The sequence below is a fragment of the Lepidochelys kempii genome, chromosome 18 (genome assembly GCF_965140265.1).
Source record: "Lepidochelys kempii isolate rLepKem1 chromosome 18, rLepKem1.hap2, whole genome shotgun sequence".
Classification (NCBI taxonomy): domain Eukaryota; kingdom Metazoa; phylum Chordata; order Testudines; family Cheloniidae; genus Lepidochelys; species Lepidochelys kempii.
The window spans coordinates 7,148,412-7,171,770 of NC_133273.1; the positions used below are offsets into that span (position 1 = coordinate 7,148,412).

The following is a 23,359-nucleotide window of genomic DNA, read 5'->3' on the forward strand; positions in this document are numbered from 1 at the left end:
TATTGGTTTAGTGAGAATCATTCCGAAACCAGTACCCTGTGCAGCTGCTCTTTGGAGTGCTTGGGCCATTGTTTCCCCTAGCCCTGCCTGCATGTGATCGTGCAGTAGGGTCCAACTGCAATTTGTGTGTGAGAGCGAGAGCCCCCAGCCAGTACTGTGAACAGCAAAATCCCTAGGTGCCTTGGACTTGTTCTGTAAAAAAGCATGGCTAATCTACTTAGGCTGCAAAATGTATATCCCACAAATACCAGCTGGTTCTGCTGCGGGGAGGGGAGCGTCTCTCAGCTACAGGGCTCTAAAGAGATTTGTTCATAGTGCTGAGACATGATCTGTCTGGAAAGCTGCCCCCCCCCCACACCCTATAGACAGAAGATCAAAGGCTTAATTCACACAGTTGCTTGATACGTCTTCCTAGCCGCCCTAACGGGGTTGCTTGTGTCAGCTTTTTAAAATAGCTTGAATGATGAGGGATTTTACTGGGGCTGAATTAAAGTTGCTTCTCTGATAGTTCCCAATCCCAGCAATGCAGCCACCCTCCTACCCAGACAGCGAAGTGCCCAGTGCCAGCTCTGGGCAGTCCATGTGACCTGACTCAGAGTGAGGTGGGGCTGGGCTGGGAGCTAGTTGTGAAAAGATACGTGGGGGGTGGCGCATCTTTACCATGTTAACAAAAAAATAAAATCCTCACTCGTTTCTGCTAGAATGAAGACGGTTGAGTTAATGCTGAGGGACTTAATGCCCTAGAGCAGCTAAGTGGGGGGCTCTGTGTGACAGCGTCCCGGTGCAGGGTCTTTGGAGAACTTTTGAACAACGGCTGAGTTGCCAGCAGGGCTGTTAGCTGGCTCAAGAGGGTTGCCACTAGTCTGGTTTTTCACCCAGGTTTTGGCTCATGTGTCTGGGGGCAGAGCCGGAATGGAGAGGGGCCAAGAGCTGGGGGGTGCTACAGTCCTGGCCGGGGCTGAGCTCTCAGCCCCCTGCCTTCCCCATGGCCCCAACCAAGCTCTTTCTCAGTCCCCCGATCCTGGCCAGGGCCCCGTGGAGGTGTCTTACCTTAGCCCTGCAGGGGAGGAAGGCCGAATGGTGCAGTCAGTGGTTAGGGTCCTCGGTAGCAACCCCCATGTGCAGCGCTCTGCTCTGCTCTGCCCAGCTTGTGTGTTCCTGGACACGTCCCTGCCCTTCGCCAGGCCTCCTCTGCGCACTGAGAGGTGCGCGGCCCAGAGCCAACAGCAGCCGTAGCCCACTGGAGCCCCGTGCAGCAGAGCAGCCCACCCATGTGAGCCAGGCCCCACAGGGTACAATCCTACAGGCCACGTTTGCCTCAACACCTTCCCTTCCATGCCCCTGCAGCCAGGGCCCAGCGCCTTAATGGCGGGTTGCACCCTAGCACCTACCTCCCCCCCAAATCTCCAATTGACCTTTGCAGCACTGTTACCTCTGCTGCCAACCAGTGGAACCCCCCTCCCCAGGTCATGGCAGACAAGGCCCCTGCCTGCTTCAGCCCGTCCTACAAATCCTACAAAGCCCCCCTGCTGATCTTGGACTAGAGCCCCCTGTACAGCTCGGTGCAGGTAACCACAGGCGTGTCCCTGAGGTCTGCTCTCTTCTCTGCACCCTGTCCCCATGAGCGCCTGGACCACAGCCAGCCCCCTGCTCCCACAGCCTTATCTCCAGTAATAGACCTGGCTTTGCTCCCGCACCCAGATTTGCGGTTGTAACATCAGGTTCCTGCAATTTAGCCCCTCTCTGAGGTTGGACCCAGCAGTGGGATTGCATGTGCTGTACTGCAGCCTACTGGACAGACAGGGAACTGCAGGCACTGCCTGCCTGATTTGCTTGCAGAGACGGGCTGGCAGGTTGGGGATTGGCACCTTGGCCACAGGCAGGTCAGTTGTTTGGTGCAAACTGCTCCCTGCCAACACCACTCGCGGGGGCAGGCGACAGGCCAGACCTGCAAGGCTGAAATGCTGAGAGCCGCCAACCCAGCTTTGCCCACCCGTGATACTGAGCCTCCTACACTAGCTGACCGACTCAGTGGCATCAAGCTAGGTGGGGCATGGGAAACTACTAAGGAGCCAGGGTCACACTTCGCCCTTGGTGTCTGTGCTTACTGGCCCTTGCACAGCCTTAGGGGACTCTGGGCTCCTGTAGGTGCCAGACAATGGCCCCATTACTCATGCACACGTTGTGCTGTGCCTGAGAGCAGGGGCCACATCCATGGCCCAGGGTCCCATTCTGCACTGTACAGGGCGCGTCCCTGTGCCTGTCGGGGCCCCTTTGGGAGGAGTGGTGCATTGGGAACATGCATCTCCCTCTAGCTGCCAGGGCCAGCGGTTGAGTTTGTGCAGAAACCCTCCCAGCCAGACACATGCCCTTGCTGTGCAGTGTTGAAGCTGGGGCTGGCAGGGCCCCGCCCGTGAAATCCCCATCACTGGAGCAGTTTGCCAGGGGGCTGCACGCTGATTGGGCAGAACCCCTTGGAGAGCAGGTAGGTATCAAGTGTGGCTGGTGGGCCTGGAGTAGGGGGAGCTGGTTTCCTACTGGGGGAAGGTGCTGGCTCAATGGGCCTGCAGCATGAAACTCCACAGCCCAGGTGGAGGCAGTGAACTGCCAGTGCCCACCTTGGGGAAGCAAAGGGCAGCTGGAGAGGAGGCCAAGCTGCAGGGCCCAATCTCACCTGGGCCCCCTGTGCTGAGACAGCTCCCCCTGGAGCAGGTTTCAGAACCTGCAATACCCAGGGTGGACACAGCCCAGCACAAGGGAGACAGCACAGGCCTCCCTATAGCTCCGGAGCGAGATCACTGCAGTCGCTCCCAAACTAAGTTGTTTTATAACAACGTCCTTCCCCTTCCTGGGCTCTCAGACAGGTCGCTCTTCCCCCTGTACCTCGCCTTAGCTGCTGAGTCCTTGAACAAGTGTCACTGGCCAGAGTGAATGCACCTGCACAGGGAGGGGGCCAGCTGAGCAGCTGGTTCCCCCTTTCGCCTCTCCACTGTTTCTCATTCCATGAATTAGCTCAGCCCCCCGCATTTAACTGCCTTGTGATCAGCCCTCCCTGCCCTGCCCGAGGCCCAGTTTGTAGGGCCAGTGACCCACAGGTACAAATCACCGAGGGATGATGTGGAATCCCCATCACTGGAGGGTTTTCAGAACAGGAAAGCAAACCCCAGTCAGGGATGGGCTAGATCAGTGGTTCTCAACCCACAGCCTGCAGGTGGCCCAATCAGCACACAGTTGTGGCCCATGTGACATCCTCAGGGCCATACAAATAGTATATATATTGTGTGGATGCGGCTCACATAACACACAGAGGGTTGTATGTGTGGCCCACAATGGTAAAGATGTTGAGAACCACTGGTCTAGAGGATACTTGTCCCGCAGCAGTGCAGGGGCTGGACTAGATGGCCTATCGAGGTCCCTCCCAGCCCCACATTTCTATGATTCTAAGGCGCAGCAGCAGGGGCTCCCCTAGACGGCCCTTCGATCCGGATGGGCCTGAAACTGGCTCCATGGGAGGTGTCAAAACATCGAATGAGCTTGTGGGCAGCAGATGGGGATGAAGTTTTGTCTGGCCAGCATCTTCTCGGGCTGTGCAAGCTTCTCTCAGCCCAGCTATGCTGCAGTGAAGCTGGGCCAACTCTAGCCACCCGAGCAGAGAGCTTTTTCTACAGTTCTCACCCTACAATCCCCCTTTGTTGGGCCAGAAACACCCAGTAACATCCGGCAGTCTCAGGAGGGTAGCATGGCCCCTGGCCACAGCACATGGCTCAGCCCCGGGCCACGGGCTTCGCCCGAGACTGGAAGCAGAAGTGTAGCTCTGCAGCTGGCCCTAAGTGCTCGGGGAGGTTTGAGTGCAAAAGGCAGAAAGCAGAGACGGCACCAATCGGCCGGGGAGGGGGGTCGGTTTTAAATAGGATTTAGAAAATAATGGATTTATTTTTCTCTAGATATTACACAACTTAGTGCGGATTCTCTCATTACAGAAATACATTTTTTACATCATTCCATGGATCTGTCTTTAAATAACTGGTCAGGACGTGTCCAGCAGCTGACTCAGCAGCGCCCCCATGTGCGCTCCTGCTTCTTTTTCAGACCATTAGTAGCCAAATGCTGTAGCATGATCGGTCTCCTCTCCTGGTCCCCACTCCCAGGGGCGTCCTGACTGGCCCGGTGCTGCTGATTCACTCTGCAGGGTTCTGGCACTCCTCAGCCATGGGGGTCTGCACCTCCGCCCCATCACGGGCTCGGAAGAGCAGCTCCCCTGACTGAATCACTTGCTCAGCCTGCCACGTGGTGGCGGCTCCGTACTGCTGGTAAAAGTCCGTGTCTGCCTGGAACATCACCAGGGCCTGCGCCGTGTGGATCCGCACGTGCTGGGCCAGGCTGTTGGCATCCAGGAACTTCTCCCCACACGAGTCGCAGGCGTAGAGGATCTGGGTGTTGGGGTCTGTAACGAAGGGGGGAAGTGACTCACCCAAAGGCCGTGCAGACGGACAGATGCCCTGGGAGCTAGGGCTGGGACCCTGCCCCTGCTCACACACAGCATGACCCTCTCACGAAGAAATCCACCCACCGGGGGAACAGTCCCCATCCAGGGAGTGCAGGAGGGACCCAAAGGGCTGAGTTCTTTACACACTAGCCCGGCCATAGCCCTGGAAATCTCCAGGGAACCACCCTGCCCGGTCCCCAGGGGATGGGCTAAACAGTTAGCAGGGATGGAAGGACTGAGGAGAGTGTTCAAATCCAGCCAACCAGAGGCCAGGGTTCCCCACGAGCCCTTGACAGCAGGAGTGCTGCATTGCTTGCCCCCCCTACCCCGCAACTGTTAAAAACACTGTGAGGATCCCGTGCAGCCCAAGGTGTTGCCCAGCCTCCATCACCATCAAGCCTAGACTCCAAGGGCAGAAGGCGCCAACTTGCTCTGCTCTGGACCCCATCCCCATGGGCCCAGCAGACAGGAGAGTGGAGAACCCTGAGTCTTCTGATCCTTTAACGGCCCGCGTGGGGCTCTGTGTCACCCCAGATCTGCAAACAGCTGCCTTCACTTTGCTGAGCTCAGCGGGGAAATAACTGCGGCTGCCTCCTGGTGCGAGCGGGGCCAGCAGAGAGGGGCTGGAGACATGAGGCGCAGGCAGAAGGATGTTGCAGAGGGATCAGGCATCTCTGTGCTGGAGCATTAAGCCCTGCATCAGTGAGAACGGCTGCAACGCCAAGCTGCGAGGACCTGCTCCGAGAACAAAGGGAGCCCTGCAAACCCCTGCAGTGAGTCAGCCCAGAGGCTCCCGGCCAGCGTGGGGAGGGTGCATTGACGGACGCTCCCCAAACGTATGGGCTGCTCCTAGAACGCCACTAGACCACTGGAGTTCAGTATCTCCTCTCTGGGACTGAAGCAGGTCCCAGGTTTGCTCCCCTTGGAACAATCGGTACGTGGCCGTGAAATGCCCCCTATAGGCTCAGGAGTGGGAAGCCCCCATGTGCACAGACTGGCGTCTCCCCTCCCCCAGAACGCAGCCCTTCAGCTGCTCCTCACCTGCTTCCTGCACCTGCTTCACAGCCTTGGTTATCTCTGCCTTAAGTGCTTCGGTCTCGTCTGCCGTCACGGCGGCTGTCACGGGGACCACTGCAGTTTGAGGAGGGGAGAAGGAGGGTGATTTGGCTTGAATGAACCTCGGTGCTCAGCCACCCCCTTCTCCAGCCAGGCTGCCGGCTGATCTAGCTCAAGAGCCCACGTGGGGCCCACAGGTACAGTCCAGTCCCTGCCAGTCCAGTCCCTGCCAGTCCAGTCCCCTGTTCCATGCAGGTGCTGGCGGAAGGGGACAGCTCCACCGGCCTAGAGAGCAGGGACAGCTGGTTCAGCAGCAGGGCGGGTGTCCCACCCCATGCCAACGAGCATGGAGCCAGCCCTAGGAGCAAGAGCGGCACTCCCTCGGCAGGCGGTTCTGACTTTGGCTGCTGCTGAGCCTGCCAACAGGTGGGCAGTTAGTGCCAATGCGGGGCGTGAATTGGCCAAAGGACCTACAGGGCAGCCGAGCTGTGTTCAGATGGTAACGACCCCCAGCCATGCTCCACAGCGCAGCAGACTTGACCCAGAGACCGAGAAGGGGAAGGGCCCTGGGACCCCAGGGGGAGGCGAGATCCTCGGAGAGCCGTAGCTAGGTTTCCCTTTGGTGCAGCAGGCCCCTCCCGCCCCACACCCAGTGCAGGGAGGGTGGCTCCCGCTCTGCTAACAGTGCAGGGAGACTCCCAGGCTCACCTGTCAGCTGCGTGACCGCCGTGGCTGCCAGCGCCTCCGTGGCCAAAGTGACCATGTCGTCTGAGGCCACGGTGACGATGTTGACCTCGTCGCCTTCCTCCGGCTCCAGGATCTTGATGCCGGCCTTGCCCTGGTGCACGGTTTTCACGTGGGAGCGCAGGTTGTCCACGCGGTTGAAGCCGCGGCCACACTTGTCGCAGAGGAATGGCTTCTCTCCTGCACGGAACCAAGCCCCGGCCTGGGTTAACTCTGCAGGGAAACGCTACAGGAGCGGGGAGCGGAGATGGCTCAGGGGCAGGGCCAGGGAGTCGGTCACAGCCTGTTGGATGGACGCCCAGGTCGTTTCAAGAGCACAGAATAATCAAGACCCCAAACATGGGTGAGGAACAGGACTGCCAGGATCCCCCTCCCCACCCTCTCCCAACCCAGCGTGTGCCTGGCTCTGACCCATGGTATCTCCCCGTGGCTGTGCAGGGGCAGAGCTGCTAATGAGTGGGACATGATTCTTTTCCAGTCGGGTCGCAAGCAGGTGCCCGGCAAGAAGGGCCTTCTCCCCATGGGTTTTCCAGGTTGCGGGGCCCAGCAGTTTCCAGGTGGGTGAAGAAGCTGTGTCTGCCGGAAGGGGGAGGTGGGACCCACCGGTGTGGATGATGATGTGCTTGGAGAGGTCGCCCACATTCACAAAGGCCTTGTTGCACACGTTGCATTTGTGTGGTCGGATGTTGTCGTGGTGACGGATGTGGTTGGCCAGCTGACTGGACTGGACGAACCTAGTGGGGAGGAAGGGGGAGGCCATTAGTGGGGAGCCGAGGGAGCTGGGTGCAGTCCTAGGACCCCAGCACAGAGATCAGTCTGACGCATGGGCCTCCCCTGAAAGCAGAGAGAAGGCCTGGTTCAGAGCCTACAGCCTCTTCACTGAGCTGACCCAGTGCAGCCTGCAACGGCTGGGAGCATGCGGCAGGTGGGCACCTTGTGCCCCCAGGTTCCCATCGCCAGCCCTGCCCCTTTAAACCGGAAAGAGACGGGATAAGCTCACATGCTCGGCTCCCATCAAATGGCCCCCGAATGCGGAGCCTCATCGTAACAATCCCCAGCCCTGGACAGAGAATCATTCTGACAACATGCAGTCAAGCATAGGCCAGGCCAAGAAATGGCAAAATCACACCCCCCCACCCCGCACTTTGTCCAGTGCCAAGTGGCGCACGTCCTGGCACAAGCAGAGATGGGCCTGGACTGTGCTCTGAAGGTTAGTCCCTCGGAGCTAAGAGCCCCACTGAGAACCCTTCGCCTGCGTCCCCTGCCATGTGCAGCCCAACCCCGCAGCTGATCTCAGGACCAAGGGGTACCAGCGAGGCTGAGAGGAGACCAGCTCCCAGAGAACCAGGGCCCAACCATAGAGCTCTGATCTCCCCCACTGCGGGCACCCCCTGGGAATGGAAGCAGTCCCTTGGCACCAGGCTGGCAGACCCCTCCCATCCTCAGCTGGGCACAACAACCCTTGTGCTTCACTGGCGATTCCCCAGACTAGTCTGGCGCTCACCCCGCTCCTCCCCAGGACCATAAGGGAAAGAAAGCGCCAAACCAACGAAAGCAACTGTTCCTCTGCCAGGCCGGAGCTAGATCCTGTGCAGCGGGCGAGGTGCCCAGGCTGCAGGGAAGCAGGAGCACACGTGGGTAGCAGGGGATCCCCACGGGGCGGCAAGAATTGAGCCCCATTGCTGTATTTGCTGGGCTAAGATCCAGGGCTGCCTGGGAGGGAGGCGGGGCCCAGCCAGGAGCCTGGGAAGGGGGGCGGGGCCTCACCTCTTGCCGCAGCGCTCACACACGTAGGGTTTCTCTCCGGTGTGCTGGCGCACGTGGGCGATGAGGGAGCTGGCCTGCGTGAAGGCCTTGCCACAGATCAGGCACTGGCAGGGCTTCTCGCCTGGGGAGAAACGGGGAGAGCTCACACAGCTCAGCAGCCAGACGCAGCAGCCCCCAACCCCACCCATGCCTACAGCCAGTGGGGTGCCACCCCATCCAGCTGCCCCACACATGGCCATAGGGGCAGCGGTCTAGAGATCCTGAGGGCTCTGCTGCTTCAGGCCTTTCCCAAGCTGGTGGAAAGAGGCAGCTCACTTGACCCCTAGGGGCCTGAAATGAAGAGCTCTGGGATGGACGGACATGGGCGCTTCACACGTGCTTGGGAGGCCCAAAGGGACACATGAGCCGCTCCGAGGAGCCGACTCTCATTCAGACATGGCACAACATAAGAATAGCCAGACTGGGTCAAACCCAAGGTCCATCTAGCCCAGTGTCCTGTCTACCGACAGTGGCCAAGGCCAGGTGCCCCAGAGGGAATGAACAGAACAGATAATCATCAAGTGATCCATCCCCTGTCACCCATTCCCAGCTTCTGGCAAAAAGAGCCTAGGGGCATCTCTGCCCATCCTGGTTAATAGCCATTGATGGACCTATCCTCCATGAACTTATCTAGTGCTTTTTTGAACCCTGTTATAGTCTTGGCCTTCACAACATCCTCTGGCAATGAGTTCAACAGATCGACTGTGCGTTGTGTGAAACAATACTTCCTTTTGTCTGTTTTAAACCTGCTGTCTCTTAATTTCATTGGGTGACCCCTACTTCTTGTGTTATGAGAGTGGGTAAATAACACTTCCTGATTCGCTTTTTCCACTCCAGTCATGATTTTATAGGCCTCAATCAACTCCCCGCTTAGTCCTCTCTTGTCCAAGCTGAAAAGTCCCCGTCTTTTTACTCTCCCCTCACACGGAAGCTGTTCCACACCCTGAATCATTTCTGTTGCCCTTCTCAGAACCTTTTCCAATTCTAATATCTCTGTTTGGAGATCTACACGCAGTATTCCAGATGTGGGCATGCTATGGATTTATACAGAGGCAATATGATATTTTTTGTCTTATTATCTATCCCTTTCCTAATGTTTCCTAATAATCTGTTTGCTTTTTTGACGGCCGCTGCACAGTGAGTGGATGTTTTCGGAAACTATCCACGATGACTCCGAGATCTCTTTCCTGAGTGGGAACAGCTAATTCAGACTCCATCATTTTATATGTATGGTTGGGATGATGTTTTCCAATGTGCATTACTTTGCATTTATCAACACTGAATTTAATCTGCCATTTTGTCACCCAGTTTTGTGAGATCCCTTCGTAACTCCTCGCAGTCTGCTCTGGACTTAATTATCTGGAGTCATTTTAACGAGCTAAAGGAATGGGCCAGTGTATGGCAGGAGGGGGATAAAGAGGAGACCATGTCTCAGACCAGGCCCTCGGCATGTCTGTCACAACAGCACTGTTCCGTTGCTCATCAGCAGTGTGTCATTACTACGGTCACACTGAGCACATCGGCTTCTTATGCCACTTGCTTGACCCCGGGCAGCCACCAGTCTGTGCTCTGGTGAGTTACAGCCTGGCTGGGCAGGTCGGCTCTATGCTCTCCCAAATAGAGCTCTGGCACCAAAATGGGGTGAGTGTCAGAGACCCCAAGAATCCACCAGAGACTTCGCTTTTGCTGTTGATTTTACACGGAGAGCGCCCAGATACTGCGATGATGGGCAGCAGACCAGGTCTCCGAAGGACCCGGGCCTGGGTGTCCCACTACACTGGGGTACGCCGAGTACATACGTATGCTCTGGAATCCCGGGAGGGGGTAGCACAGGCCCCTGGGCGTGGGGCGGGAGGGGGAGTGTTCTGAAGGGCTGGAAACACACAGCTGTTGTGTTTGTGCACACAGGAGACCCCACTGTTTGTTGCACAACAGACACGCGAAACCAAAGCCTCTTGGCAGCTACTGCTGGCACTTGGCAGAGGTCAGAGAGGAACGTGGCCCTGCAAAGTCAGCCCGGCCCCAGTCCTGCTTCTTGCTTTGCTTCCCACCAGCCCCTGCTGTCTCATCGGCAGAGCTGGAGCTAAGTCTAGCCCCCGGAGCAAGAGGATGGGGGTCTCGGGGCCTGGTCTCTCGCTGGCCCAGGCTGGGGTTCCCTACCTGTGTGAATGCGAACGTGCCGCTGCAGGGCCCCAGGGTCTGCAAACTGCCTCTGGCAATGCACACACACGTACGGCTTCTCTCCACTGTGGATCCGCAGGTGCCTCTTCAAGTTCCCTTGGAGGACCAGACAAGAGGGAGTCAGTAGCCCAGAGGGCTCTGCGTGCATGAGCGCTCCCCCCACCCCCTCCAGACTGGCTCACTCGGTATGTGCTCAGCCGGTGAGAAATCCTCTTGCTCCACGCCCACGGGCCCAGCTAGCAGCTGGCACCAAACGAGAGCGGGCACTTTCCATGGCCTCATGCCTCCTTAGCTTTCCATTTCTGCTGAGGCCACAGGGACGGGTATTGTTCATAGAATCATAGAATATCAGGGTTGGAAGGAACCTCAGGAGGTCATCTAGTCCAACCCCCTGCTCAAAGCAGGACCAATCCCCGACTAAATCATCCCAGCCAGGGCTTTGTTCAGTTACTGAGTGCAACATTCGGGGAGGCCCCGGGATTTCTAGCCTGTTTCACAAATACACACTGGCTAGTGTGCTCTCAGCCACACTCAATGCAGCAGGAAGCGAGGGATCCATGTTATGCCATGAGGGGTGCTTTGTGTTGGCAAACAGCAATCCAGGGCGGCAGAAATGGCTCAGATCAAGAAGTGACTCCCACTGCCTGACCCTAGCAGTGGCTTTAGAGGATTTTAGATTTAACTCCCCCACTGTATTAAATGCTAATGGGCAGCGTTGTCAGCTCTCAGGTTGGCAGCACAGGTCTCGCCATATTTGGTGTTCTTCTTAAAGCCCCAGCTCCTGGAGTCAGGTGATTACACAAGAATCTCAGCTTCCATTTTAAAAACCAGAAATTTTCTAGCCTTCATGGCTACAGAGAAAAGCCTGGAGCTCTGACCCCTAAAGGCTCAGACACCTGAGGGCAAACCACCACCACAATTTCATTATTTATTTCTGTTTAAATCATGCATGTCTTAAGCCCAACTCATGATCTTTTGGGGCCTGACTCATGATCCTTGAAGTCTTGGGGCTGATGATAGTGAATAGGGTACCAGCTGTCCCTCTGCCACCTTACAAGGGAGCTAGGCTTGCTTCTAGCAGTGCCAGAAGTTCCTTTTGCTAACCTAAGCAGTGCTTTCTTTCCAAGCAGGGGGTGCCCCTGGGAAATCTTGACCTCAAGGATGCTGCGCCCATGCTGAGTATCTGGTGTCTCACTGAGTGTCTCTGAGGTCTGGTGTCTCACTGAGGAGTAGCTCACCCCACCCCTAATGCTTCTTCCCAAGCCAGCCTAAGCATGCAAAGCCGCGGCCTCTACTCTAGGTGGCGCTGTCTGCAAATGCCAGGAGACAGCCAAGCGTGAACACGCTTGTACCCAACCACCTGTGCCCCATATGGTACCTGACGTGGTGAACTGCTTGCCGCATTCCCGGCACTTCAGTGGCCCGTCCGCGATGTGAATCTTCAAGTGCGCCTTTAAATTCCCCACCTGCAGGAAGACAAAACAGCTCCTTTGAGCCTTGCTGCCCTCTGGGAACAGAGGGATTGCTGTGGGCAGCCCCGTGTACATTAGAAGCACGTAGGTGGGCAGCATTTAGGGTTGCCAACTTTCTAATCACACAAAACCGAACACCCTTTCCCCCTGCCCTGCCCCTTCCCAGAGGCCCTGCCTTTGCCCCACCCTTTCCCTAAGGCCCCGCCTCCAGCTCACTCCATCTCCCCTCCCTCTGTCACTCACTCTCCCGCACCCTCTCCCCCACTCACTTTCACCAGGCTGGTTCAGAGGGTTGAAGTGCAGGGATGTGGGGGTGGGGGGCGCTTAGGGCTCTAGCTGGGGGTGCAGAATTTGGAGTGGGGCCGGAGATGAGGGCTTTGGGGTGCAGGAGGGGACTCAGGGCTGGGGACGGGGGTTGAGGTGCAGGCTCCAGCTAGGGGTGTAGACTCTGGGGTGGGGCCAGGGATGAGGGGTTTGGGGTACAGGAGGGGACTCAGGCGTGGGGTAGAGGGTTGGGGTGCGGGTTCTGGCTGGGGATGCAGATTCCGGCTGGGGGTTTGGGTTCTGGAGTGGGACCGGGGATGAGCGGTTTGGGGTGCAGGAGGGGGCTCTGGGCTGGGGCAGGGGGTTGGGATGTGGGCTCCGGGAGGGAGTTTGGGTGCGGGTTCCAAGCTAGGGTAGGGAGTTGGGGTGTGAGAGGGGTGCGTGTTCTGGCCAGGTGGAGCTTACCTCAGGTCGTTCCCGGAAGTGACCGCCATGTCCGGTTCCTAGACAGGGGGCCAGGGAACTAGACACCACCCCCTCAGCTCCCATTGGCTGTAGTTCCTGGCCAGTGGGAGCTACGGAGCCTCCCTGGCCCCTGTGCCTAGGAGTTGGACACGCCAGCCACTTCCGGAAGCCACGCGGAATCAGGGCAGGCAGGGAGCCTGCTTTAGCCCCACTGCGCCGCCAACCGGACTTTCAATGGCCCGGTCAGCGGTGCTGATAGGAGCTGCCAGAGTCCCTTTTTGACTGGGCATTCTGGTCAAAAACCAGACGCCTGGTGACCCTAGCAGCACTGCAGTGACAATGTTAGCGTAGCACAGACGTGTGAAATCTGTTAATCCGCCACTGCTTCGTCCTGGGTTCGTGCTGCATACTCGTGGCAAACCGGCATTCGTGCTGTACCCAAATCTGGCCTTGGGGTTCAGGTGCTGGACCGGGGGCATAGGTTGGAGCGAGATGGAGAAAGGCAGAGGATGCAGCGTTTGCTGGAAACGATCCCATTGCTAGTCCTGACATACGACCGACCTGAGCAGGGGACTGGCTCCCTAGGAACACACTGGGTGCCCAGCACATCCAGCCCCACTCAGCACCTACCTAGAAGCTGAATCTTCACCTCCTGTACTCAGGAAACTCAAGGGCATGGTGAAGAGAACCTGATATCAAAGAGGACGCTGAAATATCAGCTCCATAATAAAATACCCCTGGAGGTCTGGTTAAGGTGTCCGCACAGCTGTGAGCCAGTGCAGCCCAGCAATCCAGCATTGCTACCTAGACCAAAGCCTGGCAAAGGTGCCCGCTTTGGTACGGTGCTTCCTTCACACAGACTTGGCAGGATATCAAGAACCATCATCCTGGTCCGAGAGGAAACATCAAGGGGCTGATTGTCTTTGGTTCTGGCTGAGCTCAGGCAGTCCGATGTCAAAACCAGAAGCCACCCAGGCACGGGGCACAAGCCTGTGTTGAAATCAGAAGCTGGCACCATAGAAAGAAAAGGAGTACTTGTGGCACCTTAGAGACTACAGCTCACTTCAGACCCCATAGCAAACAGGAGATGCAGCCCAGAGAGACCCATTTACCGCGATCGGCCTCCCTCCAGCGGCTCTGGATTCGAGGCTGGTGAATGCAACCCAACCAGCAACTTCTCTGGCAGACAGTGTTAGGATAAAGATATTCAGGCCTATCTGCAAAGGCCTGTACTTTAAGAATTTAGGTGTATTCTTATCACTTGGCTAGTTCTAGAAGTATAAAAGAAGAATCAAAATCACTGTCTGCTGGTGTAAGGGCCTTCTCTTACTGTGACAATCTCAGGCCCTGTTCTTAGGCTAAGGCCTTTGGCTAAGAGGCAGAGGCAGCCATAAGCTAGGAAGCGAACAGTCACATCCTCACATTCCAAACCAGTCACATTGAAATAAGGTGTTATTGGGCTGTTAGGCACTATCAGGACAGGATTGTATTCCTATCACCTCCAGAGAAAGGGAAGTGCCTAGAAAATGTAAAAGGAAACTTAGTTTGATAGCATCCTGTCTGGCAAGAACTCACTTATCAGTAGCTGGGATGTGAAATCCTCACTTCTGTATTGTTTTGTCATTATAGTTCCCACTTTGCTGTTGTTTGTCTATATAATCTCTGTCTGGTTCTGTGATTGTTCCTGTCTGCTGTATAATTAATTTTGCTGGGTGTAAACTAATTAAGGTGGTGGGATATAATTGGGTACATAATCATGTTACAATATGTTAGGATTGGTTAGTTAAATTTCAGGAACATGATTGGTTAAGGTATAGCAAAGCAGAACTCAAGTTTTACTATATAGTCTGCAGTCAATCAGGAATTAGGGGGGTGGGGGTGGGCATGTGGGTGAGGGAAATGGGAACAGGGAATGGGGGTAAGAAAATTGGAATCATGTTTTGCTAAAGGGGGAAATAGGAACAGGGAATGGGAGTAAGGAAGTTGGAATCATGTTTGGCTAAGGGCAGGAATGGGAACAGGGACACAGGTGTAAGGCTCTGTGGTGTCAGAGCTGGGAAGGAGGATACTAAGGAAGGAAACTGGAATCATGCTTGCTGGAAGTTCACCCCAATAAACATCAAATTGTTTGCACCTTTGGACTTCGGGTATTGTTGCTCTCTGTTCATGCGAGAAGGACCAGGGAAGTAAGTGGGTGAAGGAATAAGCCCCCTAACAGACAGAAGGACAAGCAAGTCTGTGGTGGGGGTGCTTGCTGCCCACAGGCGCTGGGGGTGCCCCTGGAGGTCCTGGCAAGCTGTCGGAGAAGCTCCCCAGCCACTGTCCACTCACCTGATTGAATTTCTTGTCACAGTGAGGACACTTGTGCTCCTTGTCTGTGTCGTGGGTCTCCAGGTGGCGCATCTTGGAGGTGGGATCGGAGAAGGAGCGCCCGCAGTAGTCACACTGGTAGGGCTTTTCCCCGCTGTGCACCAGCTGGTGCCGTTTGAGGTTGCCCGAGGTGGTGAAGAGCTTGCCGCAGTCGTCACACCGGTACTTGGCCTCTCCCGTATGCCGCTTCTTGTGCAGGTTCAGCAGGCTGATGAGCCGGTAGCTCTTGCCGCACTCTTCGCAGCCATAGGGTTTCAGAGGGCTGAAAGAGAGATTCAGAAGGGACTGAGGTACTCCACACGGCAGCCAGGTGACTTGTCTGTTCAGGACAGACTTTTCTGATCCTTCTCCTTTTGGCAGCTCTAAGATCAACTCTCACACAAGACACCTGCCTAGAGAGTCAACATAGGCATGTTCTGGAATACCTCCCTGCATCAAGACGTCAGCACCAGAGACTAGGACTCCAGTGGGCAGTAATGGGTGAGCTCTGCTGTAGCCAGGCAGCAGAGATGGATTGTTCCCTGGGTCAAAGAGACTTCACCCCTTTAGAAGCATTATAGTGAGCCGGGGCGAAAGCAGGCAGAGGAAGAATTAGACAGTGCATCAACCTGGCTGAGCGGAGTTCACTCCGTTAGCAGCCCCTCACTCCACCTACTAAGCCCTTTCAACCTCCCAGCTGCTGGCACGCAGTGATGGGATCTGCAGCCCGTCCAGGCATCCCCAAGCTAGGGTGAATCTAGCTAACTTGATAAAAATAAAAGTGAGAATGCAGCAGTGCAGGCTGCCCAGCCAGTACGTATGTGGGGGGCATCAGGTGGGCTTGGGCAGCCCACAGCACACTTCTGTTTTCATTGAGCTAGCTAGATTAAAGCTAGCACGGGTACGTCTACATGAGCTGCAGCTCACACACCTGGCTGCAGTGCAGGCCGGCACTGACCTCAGCTGCAGCGAAGAGCAGGCGCTCACTGGCACGTTGTTCTTGGTTGGCAGCAAGCCGTACCTGTGTGTCTTCTCGTGGGCTTTGCAGGCCGCCGGGTCGGAGAACGCTTTGTTACATTCCCTGCAAGAAAAAGGCTTTTCTCCGGTGTGGATCCGGATGTGCCGCTTGAAGTTACCGGTGTGCGTGAATTCCTTTCCGCAGTCCTATGGACAAAGACACACGAAGTAAAGAACCAGCCCCGCAGTGGTCCAGGGGAACTAAGGCCCCGGAGGAAGCTGCTCTGGCCTTACCTCACACTTGTGAGTCACCGAGCCGTAGGCTTTCGACTCAGTCCTGTCGCTGTAGGTGCCTGATCGCAGCAGCCTGGCTTCCCCGGAGTTCTCCTGCCCGGAGTCTGTGCCCCCTGACTCGTTATCCTCGGGATTGTCTCCGTTTTCCAACCGTGGTTTCTCTTCCTCTGAGATTTTGGCTTCCTCCTCTTCCTCCGCTGTCATCTCCTCCTCTTCCTCCTTCCCTTCCAGCTCCACCTCCATTTCTGCAGGTTTAGGAGACAGAGGGATGCTGAAAACCAGGAATAAAAGGTGGGAGACAAAAATTCGACTGCGGCATTGCACATGGTTCATAAAACAAGCCTGGACACTTGGGAGACAAAGACCCTGGTGTGAGAGCTGGTTGGAAAAGGGAGTTACACCCCCAGGGGACATTTTGAGTTTTTGGCAGAAACAAAAAATCAAAACCTGAATTTTTTCGGCTGAAAACCAAAAAAGTTTGGAATCTGACAGGCAGCCACAGCGCTGCAGGCTTCCAGTCTCCTCGAGATGCCAGGCTCCTGGTTTAGACTCCGTCTGCCATGCTGGGCCACAGCCCCTGCCCTGTGTGAGGGGAAGGGGTGCTTCACAGCAGTCACATGGCCACAAAGCGTCAGGGGAAACCAAGTCTGACCGGGGAGTCCAACCCAGAGCAGGGGCTGGGAATATGAGACACCAGAACTACAATTCCTATGAGGTTCCATGGGGTTTTATTTGAGAATTGAAACATTTTGGTTTTCAGCTACTCGGATTGATGGAAAAAAAAAATCTAAATTTTTCCATGGAAAGCAGACCCTGTTTGTGCAAAATTTTGTTTAGATGCCAAATTGTTTTTTGGCAAAAATAGGTTTTGATGGAAAGCTTCCAACCAACCCTGCTATATATAGTTCCTAAATATGGGTCCCAGGCTTAAGGGACCAGTGATGGGATATGGCTAGTGATGAGCTGCCAAAATCTTAACAACCAGTTCCCTCCTCACCCCACGAGGGGGTCGTGGCCCGCCCCCCGGGACTCCTGCCCCATCCCCCTCAGCATTCCTTGACACACACCCCCCGGGGACCCCTGCCCCATCCACCCCCCTCCCCTGTCCCCTGACTGCCCCCAGAACCGGGCAGGAGGGTCTCGTGGGCCACCCTAGTGAGTGCCCACCCCACCCTGCCCCTAAGAGCCAGAGGGACCTGACAGGGGGCGAGATGGGGAGCCCCGGGGGTGCTTACCAGGGGAGGCTCCCAGGAAGCATCCGGCAGGTCCCTCTGGCTCCTAGGGGCGGGTGGCGGCTGCTCCCCCACTGATCACATCAAAAATGGCGCCTTAGGCACTAGCACCCATGGGGAAAATTTGGTGGGTTCAGAGCACCCACCGGCAGCTCCCCGCCCCATGCCCGGCTCCAGCTCCGCCCCGAATGCACCCCCCCCAGTTTCCCGTGAATTAGCTGTTTGCGCGGGAAGCCTGGGAGGGCTGAGAAGTGAGCGGCAGCTTGGCGCTCAAGCCCTGGGAGGCGGAGGTGAGCTGGGGCAGGGAGCAGTTCCCCTGCGTGTCCCCTGAGTTACCTGCTGCGGCACGGGCCGCCCTCCTCGCGCCCCCCCCACCTCAGCTCACCTCCGCTCCACCTCCTTGGGCCTGAGTGCGAAGCTGCTGCTTGCTTCTCAGCCCTCCCAGGCTTCCCACGCGAACAGCTGATTCGTGGGAAACAGGGGGGGCGGGGAGAAGCAGAGTGGGGCGGTGCATTCGGGGAGGAGACAGAGCGGAGGTGAGGTGAGCTGGGTCTGGGTGGGGAGCTGCCGGTGGGTGCTCTGCACCCACCAAATTTTCCCCATGAGTGCTCCAGCCCCAGAGCACCCATGGAGCCTAAGGCACCACTTTTGGCCGGTTGTTAAATTTAGAAGCCCTGTTAGAACCGGTTGTCCCTCGTGGGACAACCGGTCTAAAAGGGCTTCTAAATTTAACAACTGGTTCCAGCGAACCGGTTCCAGGTCACCACGGGATACGGCCTTTCACTTCTAGGTTACCGATGCAAAGAGTCGGGAGTGACTGAAAGATCTTCCCCCTGGTGTGCTGTTTGGTGGCCCCCCAGTCTGACGATCTCAGTTCAGTTCCCATTGGACAGGTGCTTACACAGCAGTAAATCCACCATCAACTGAGTGGCTGGCAGGCTCAGCAGTTTCCATGGCCTGAATGGGAACCCAAGCTATGCCACCACGTGGGAGCGGGGCAGGCTGGCAGGACAGCACCGGAGAGCTTGCATTGCTGTTGTCTGTGGGGTACCTGTGCTGTACATAGAAGGCTCCTGTTTCCAGGTCTGTCCATTGTTCAGCACCTACTCCCAGAGTCTCTTGTACAAATGCAGTTATATGGCCATGCAAATGGGCCTCTAACTGTCACTTCTTGCCGAAATTGCTACACCTTATAAATATGATAAAGGACGTGTTTGGCATTTAAAGAAGCAGTGCATGAGGAGTTTGGGGCTTCTGACCAGCCAGCCTTCCCCACGCCCGTCAGAGGTAAAAGTAAGCTGGTACGCCCCGGTACGGCGTACTGGTAAGAGCCGGTGCGCCGTACCAGGACTGGCTTTCCCAGAGGGCAATTTAAAGCCCTGCGGTAGTGGCGGCAGGACTGGGATTTGAAGGGCTCTGGAGCTCCAGTCGCTGCTACCGCCCTCGCCCTTTAAATCCCCGCCACCGCTACCCCAGGGCTCGGGCAGCAGGGCTCAGGCGGGGATTTAAAGGGCTCGGGGCTCTGGCAGCTGCTACCACAGCGGAGCCCCAGGCCCTTTAAAGCTCTGCCAGAGCCCAGAGCCCTGGGGTAGCAGTGGCAGCCAGGAGCCCCCAGGGCTCCTCATTGATTTAAAGGGCCCGGGGCTCCACTGCGGTAGCGGCAGCTGGAGCTCTGGGCCCTTTAAATTGCCCCCGAGCCCTGGGGTTTCGAGCCGCCTCTGCAGCTGGTAGCTCGGGGGTGATTTAAAGGGCCCTGGGCTCCCATCCACCACTACCGCAGCTGGAGCCCTGGCGCTTTAAATCAAGATTGAAAGGGCCCGGGGATTTAAGGCCCTGCCTCTTTTGGTTGAGGCCAAGCCCCCTGCTCGGGACTCCGGCGTACCGGTAAGTCCTCTAACTTACTTTCACCCCTGACGCCCATACACTTCCTAAAGTGCACAGAAGTTGGAACTGATTTGATCCCTCCGTGCCCTTCTGGTGTTTGCGTGCTGGAGCAGCAGAGAGGGCTCAGGGAACAGGGCCACTCAGATCTGGCGTCCCCAACATAATTCAGGACTAATGTGCTGCCTGGGACATGGGGCCTCTCTCATTGCTTGGGATGTGAGATCTGCAACCGCTTTAATGGAAAAAGTTGTCTAGAGTTACTGTAACTTCTCTACGTGCCTCTATTAAAGCTACTGAAATGCTTTTACCAACATCAGAGGGATAGCTGTGTTAGTCTGTACCCACAAAAACAACGAGGAGTCCGGTGGCACCTTAAAGACTGACAGATTTATTTGGGCATAAGCTTTCGTGGGTAAAAAAAACCTTACTTCTTCAGATGCATGGAGTGAAAATTACAGATGCAGGCATTTTCATACTGGCACATGAAGAGAAGGGAGTTACAAGCAGAGAACCAGGGTTGACAAGGCCAATTCAGTCAGGGTGGATGTGGTCCACGCCCAATAATTGACGAGGAGGTGTCAATATCAAGAGAGGGAAAATTGCCTTCTCTGCGCATGTCAGTAGATTTATGCCCGTGTCTGTAATTTTCACCCCATGCATCTGAAAATGTGGGTTTTTTTACCCATGAAAGCTTATGCCCAAATAAATCTGTTAGTCTTTAAGGTGCCACCGGACTCCTCATTCTTTTTCTAACCATTCTTGGTGTTTCACAACAGCTCCCCCGTGCCTGGCTCACCTGCCCAGCTGTGGTATGCTGAAAGGCTAGGTTTCCTCCTCCTCTAGGGGTATTAGCTTTTTGCCAGCATGAAAGGGATCTAGGTTTATGTATACAAAACCCAGGGAAGTCCCGTGCTTTCAAACAGGATGTATCTAACAAGCAGGATGATCCTCAGTTCCTCTATTTTCAAATGTAAGCTCCTGCACCAATGAAAACTACAGCCCTTAAAATTCCCAACTTAAGCTCCAGCTATTTGCTGCTCAGAGCAATGCAATCCTGATGTACTTGACAAACTAGACAGCCCAGGCTGCAGGTTTCATGGCCTGCTGCAACAGCAAGGGCTGTACAGCATACAGTGACACCTGTTCCAATCCGACTTCACATCCTTCTGTGGCATTCCACTCGGGCCTGTTCCCTGTGGAGCTGGGAGCAGCCAAGTATCTGGGCGAGAACCAGAGGGAGCAGCGAGCTCCACACTGGTGAAATCAAACACACAGGGCAGAAACATCTGACAAGTATGGGGGTGTAGCCATGAGGAGCCTGGGGTCTGGAGCTATTCCTCTGTGCCAAAGGACGCAGAGACGACAAAGTTGGATGTAAGGGGGGGAAGTTACTGTCACTACTTTCATTTCAAAATGGCAAACCACCATCCTGTGCCAGCTGTAGGTCAGCACCTTGCTCTGAACTCTGGGAGGAGCTGCACTTTGCAGCCGGGCTGGCACTGTTGGGCCTGGTACCCTCTGGCTGCTGGCTACTGGGCATCTCAGAGGGAGAGTCCTCCCGTACAGCGTCGCCTGGACCTAGAAACAAAGAAGAGCACGTTCGAACCATTCACTGCGACGGCTGCGATGTGCTGTGCGGAAACAGGGCAGCCTGGCAGCAGCTCAGCTAAACAGATCCCCGGGGGTGGGGAGGGCAGAGCAGGGAGGGCTGTGGAAAGGATTAGGAGAGAGTAAGGGGTGTGGGGGAGGCGAAAGGCTGCCCCAAGGGCTAGTGGCAGCACAAGTGAAGGCGTGAAGCTGGGAAGCTTAATTACCTTCACTTTCTATACATAACCTTCCTTGGGCTGACCTGCTCTGACGCTGGTCTCCTTGCTGCCCTCCTCCTCAGGCTCTTTCTCCTTTGGCTTTGCTGCAGCCTCCGTCACCTCCTCCTCCTCTTGTCTCTTGGACGGGACCTGCTCAGCTTTGTCGAGTTCACCGAACGTTTCTGCTGCTGCTGCTTTACCTTCTTCAGGTGCTTTTTCGTCCCCTGCCGGGGAAACACACACAAGCAAACCACAGTCCCTTCGCATTCGGAGACAACAGAGGGGCAAAGCAACCAGAACTGCCGCATTGTACTCTCCGAGAGTCCAAACAACGGACACAGCAGTCAGCAAGGCCAGCCAATAGCACTAATTGTCTTAAGTATCGACACATACTAACAGAGGGACAAGAAAGGAAAACTAACATTTAGTAGCAAACACATGACGCCTGGTGCCATCCATGGGGGTGAGACGGATACAAAAGCTTCATCTATATCTGGGGAGGGTGAGTTAGAGGGAACAGATCTAAGCCAGGACTCATGATTTGCAATACTGAAACGTGCTGCATGTCTGACCAACCTTAGTGCACCAAATCCCTGTCCCCTAAGTCTTGCAGTGCCAAGATTAGGATTTGGAGCCACTGAAGCTACAGAGAGGGACAGAGCAGCCAGTGACCAGGAGATGGACGTTGCCAGGTGTAGCTGTGCTCTTCATCTGCCCCCAAAGCCTGGGAGCCAATGTTCTGCATTCCGATCTGCGGCTTCACAAGCCACATGCACAGCTTGTGGTGACCTCACCTGCACCTTCCTTACATTTCTTTTGGAAGGAAATGTTCTTTATTGACTGACTAACCACTGAGTTCACCACAGTCTACAGGCCAGCTTATTACAGTAAAGAAAACATCTGGCTGGGGATGGATCAGTGTTTAGCTTCTCCTCTCAGCTGCTTCCTGATTTAAGTATGCTTCAGTAACAGATCCACACTAAAGAGAGCAATCAAATCCTGGCTGAACCAGCATCCCCTGAGAACCGTTTTGAACATATTCCTATGGGGAACGGGAAGCCCCAGGGGGTAAGAAGGCTGCATACCGGTCACTTCAGGGACCTTGTGGCTTTCTGAATGGGGTTCAGCTGACACGGTGAGAGACTTCAAAGCATTGCAAGCACTGACAATTTCCTGCATCTGGAGAAAACCGGCAACTGCTAGCACATCCTCCACGTTCTCTGGGCTCAGGCTGAGCTTGGCTGTGTACATGAACTCCAGTACCTGACCAAGGCCTGCAATAAAACAGACCCAGAAATAAAATAAACACAAATCAAAGCTCCAGAGATGAGTGGCCTTTTTCATAGCAAGCTAAGTTGCCAACATTTTAGAGACTGAACATGCACTAGTGACTGAATGCCAGATTTTTAAAAGGGATTTAGGTGGCTAACTCCCATTGATTCAAAGGCCCTAGAAATTTATCCTATATGCTGCAATAAAACTCCCTGAAAAGCCTACCCGAAACTATGCCAGATTCTTACTTTCTAGGTAAGAGTAACAAATAATTATACTTTAACCAGCTGGTGCCATTGTTAGTGTTAGTTTAGCACAAGAGAGGGGGGAAGGTAAAATTCTGTAGGCTGAAATAAATAAGATCTTGAACTCAGCGAGTGTGACTGTCTGTACCCTTATATTCATCCTTTTTATAAGACTATGATAAATTTTGTACAAAGTATGCCTTGTGAGGTATCATTCGAAAACTCATAATCTGCTGAACATTATTGTCCTAGTAAAACATATGTGGCCACAGTGTTACTGTCTAAGACATATTCCAAGTCTAGGGAAGCAGCCCAAACCAGTTCACCAGAGACAAAAGGCAAACTGACGCCTCAGCCAAGTGTCAACAAAATCAAATGGAGCATCACCTGGGTAAACAGCTTTTCTTTGGCAGGAAGAAAGATGTGAACGAGAAGTTTACATCTTGGCAACAGAACAGCTGGGGGTTCCCGTGCAAACAGACTGGCTATTGCCTGAACCCCAGCTGGTGATGATTCTCAAAGAGGAGGCAAAGATACAAAAATCAGGAACAGAGACCTCAAATCACCTCTCACCTCTACTCACAGCACCAACATTTGAAAGAAAAAGGAAGCATCATTGAACTGGGGGAGTGGTCATGGCTGAAGGGATCCAGCCAGATTGCTGTGAGCAGGTGGTGAGATAAAACTTTTGTGTTGAATTCACTTAACTTATTAAGTATTAGTTGCATTTTATCTTTTATCTCTTTGTAACCAATTCTGACTTTTATGCCTCATTACTTGTAATCACTTAAAATCTATCTTTCTGTAGCTAACAAACTTGTTTTATTGTTTTATCTAAACCAGTGTG

At 55.0% G+C, this 23,359-nt stretch overlaps 1 protein-coding gene across 5 annotated transcripts in view; it reads right to left on the reverse strand.

The window, feature by feature from the left end:
• Window positions 1-3,911: 3,911 nt before the first annotated feature.
• Window positions 3,912-23,359, reverse strand: part of ZBTB17 (zinc finger and BTB domain containing 17) — a 37,992-nt gene continuing 18,544 nt past the window's right edge. For 3 of the 5 annotated variants that reach the window (XM_073317224.1, XM_073317226.1, XM_073317225.1), the window contains exons 3-15: window positions 22,081-22,269; window positions 21,040-21,219; window positions 20,643-20,768; window positions 16,075-16,319; window positions 15,782-15,987; window positions 14,806-15,106; window positions 11,652-11,739; window positions 10,253-10,369; window positions 8,054-8,174; window positions 6,890-7,020; window positions 6,251-6,466; window positions 5,528-5,617; window positions 3,912-4,444 (exon numbers count right to left, since the gene is read on the reverse strand). In XM_073317224.1, coding sequence (XP_073173325.1) covers window positions 4,179-4,444; window positions 5,528-5,617; window positions 6,251-6,466; window positions 6,890-7,020; window positions 8,054-8,174; window positions 10,253-10,369; window positions 11,652-11,739; window positions 14,806-15,106; window positions 15,782-15,987; window positions 16,075-16,319; window positions 20,643-20,768; window positions 21,040-21,219; window positions 22,081-22,269 — 2,276 coding nt within the window. In that variant the 3' untranslated portion in view covers window positions 3,912-4,178. The remainder of the gene's footprint in view (window positions 4,445-5,527; window positions 5,618-6,250; window positions 6,467-6,889; window positions 7,021-8,053; window positions 8,175-10,252; window positions 10,370-11,651; window positions 11,740-14,805; window positions 15,107-15,781; window positions 15,988-16,074; window positions 16,320-20,642; window positions 20,769-21,039; window positions 21,220-22,080; window positions 22,270-23,359) is intronic. The other 2 variants (XM_073317227.1, XM_073317228.1) reach the window with 2 other exon arrangements.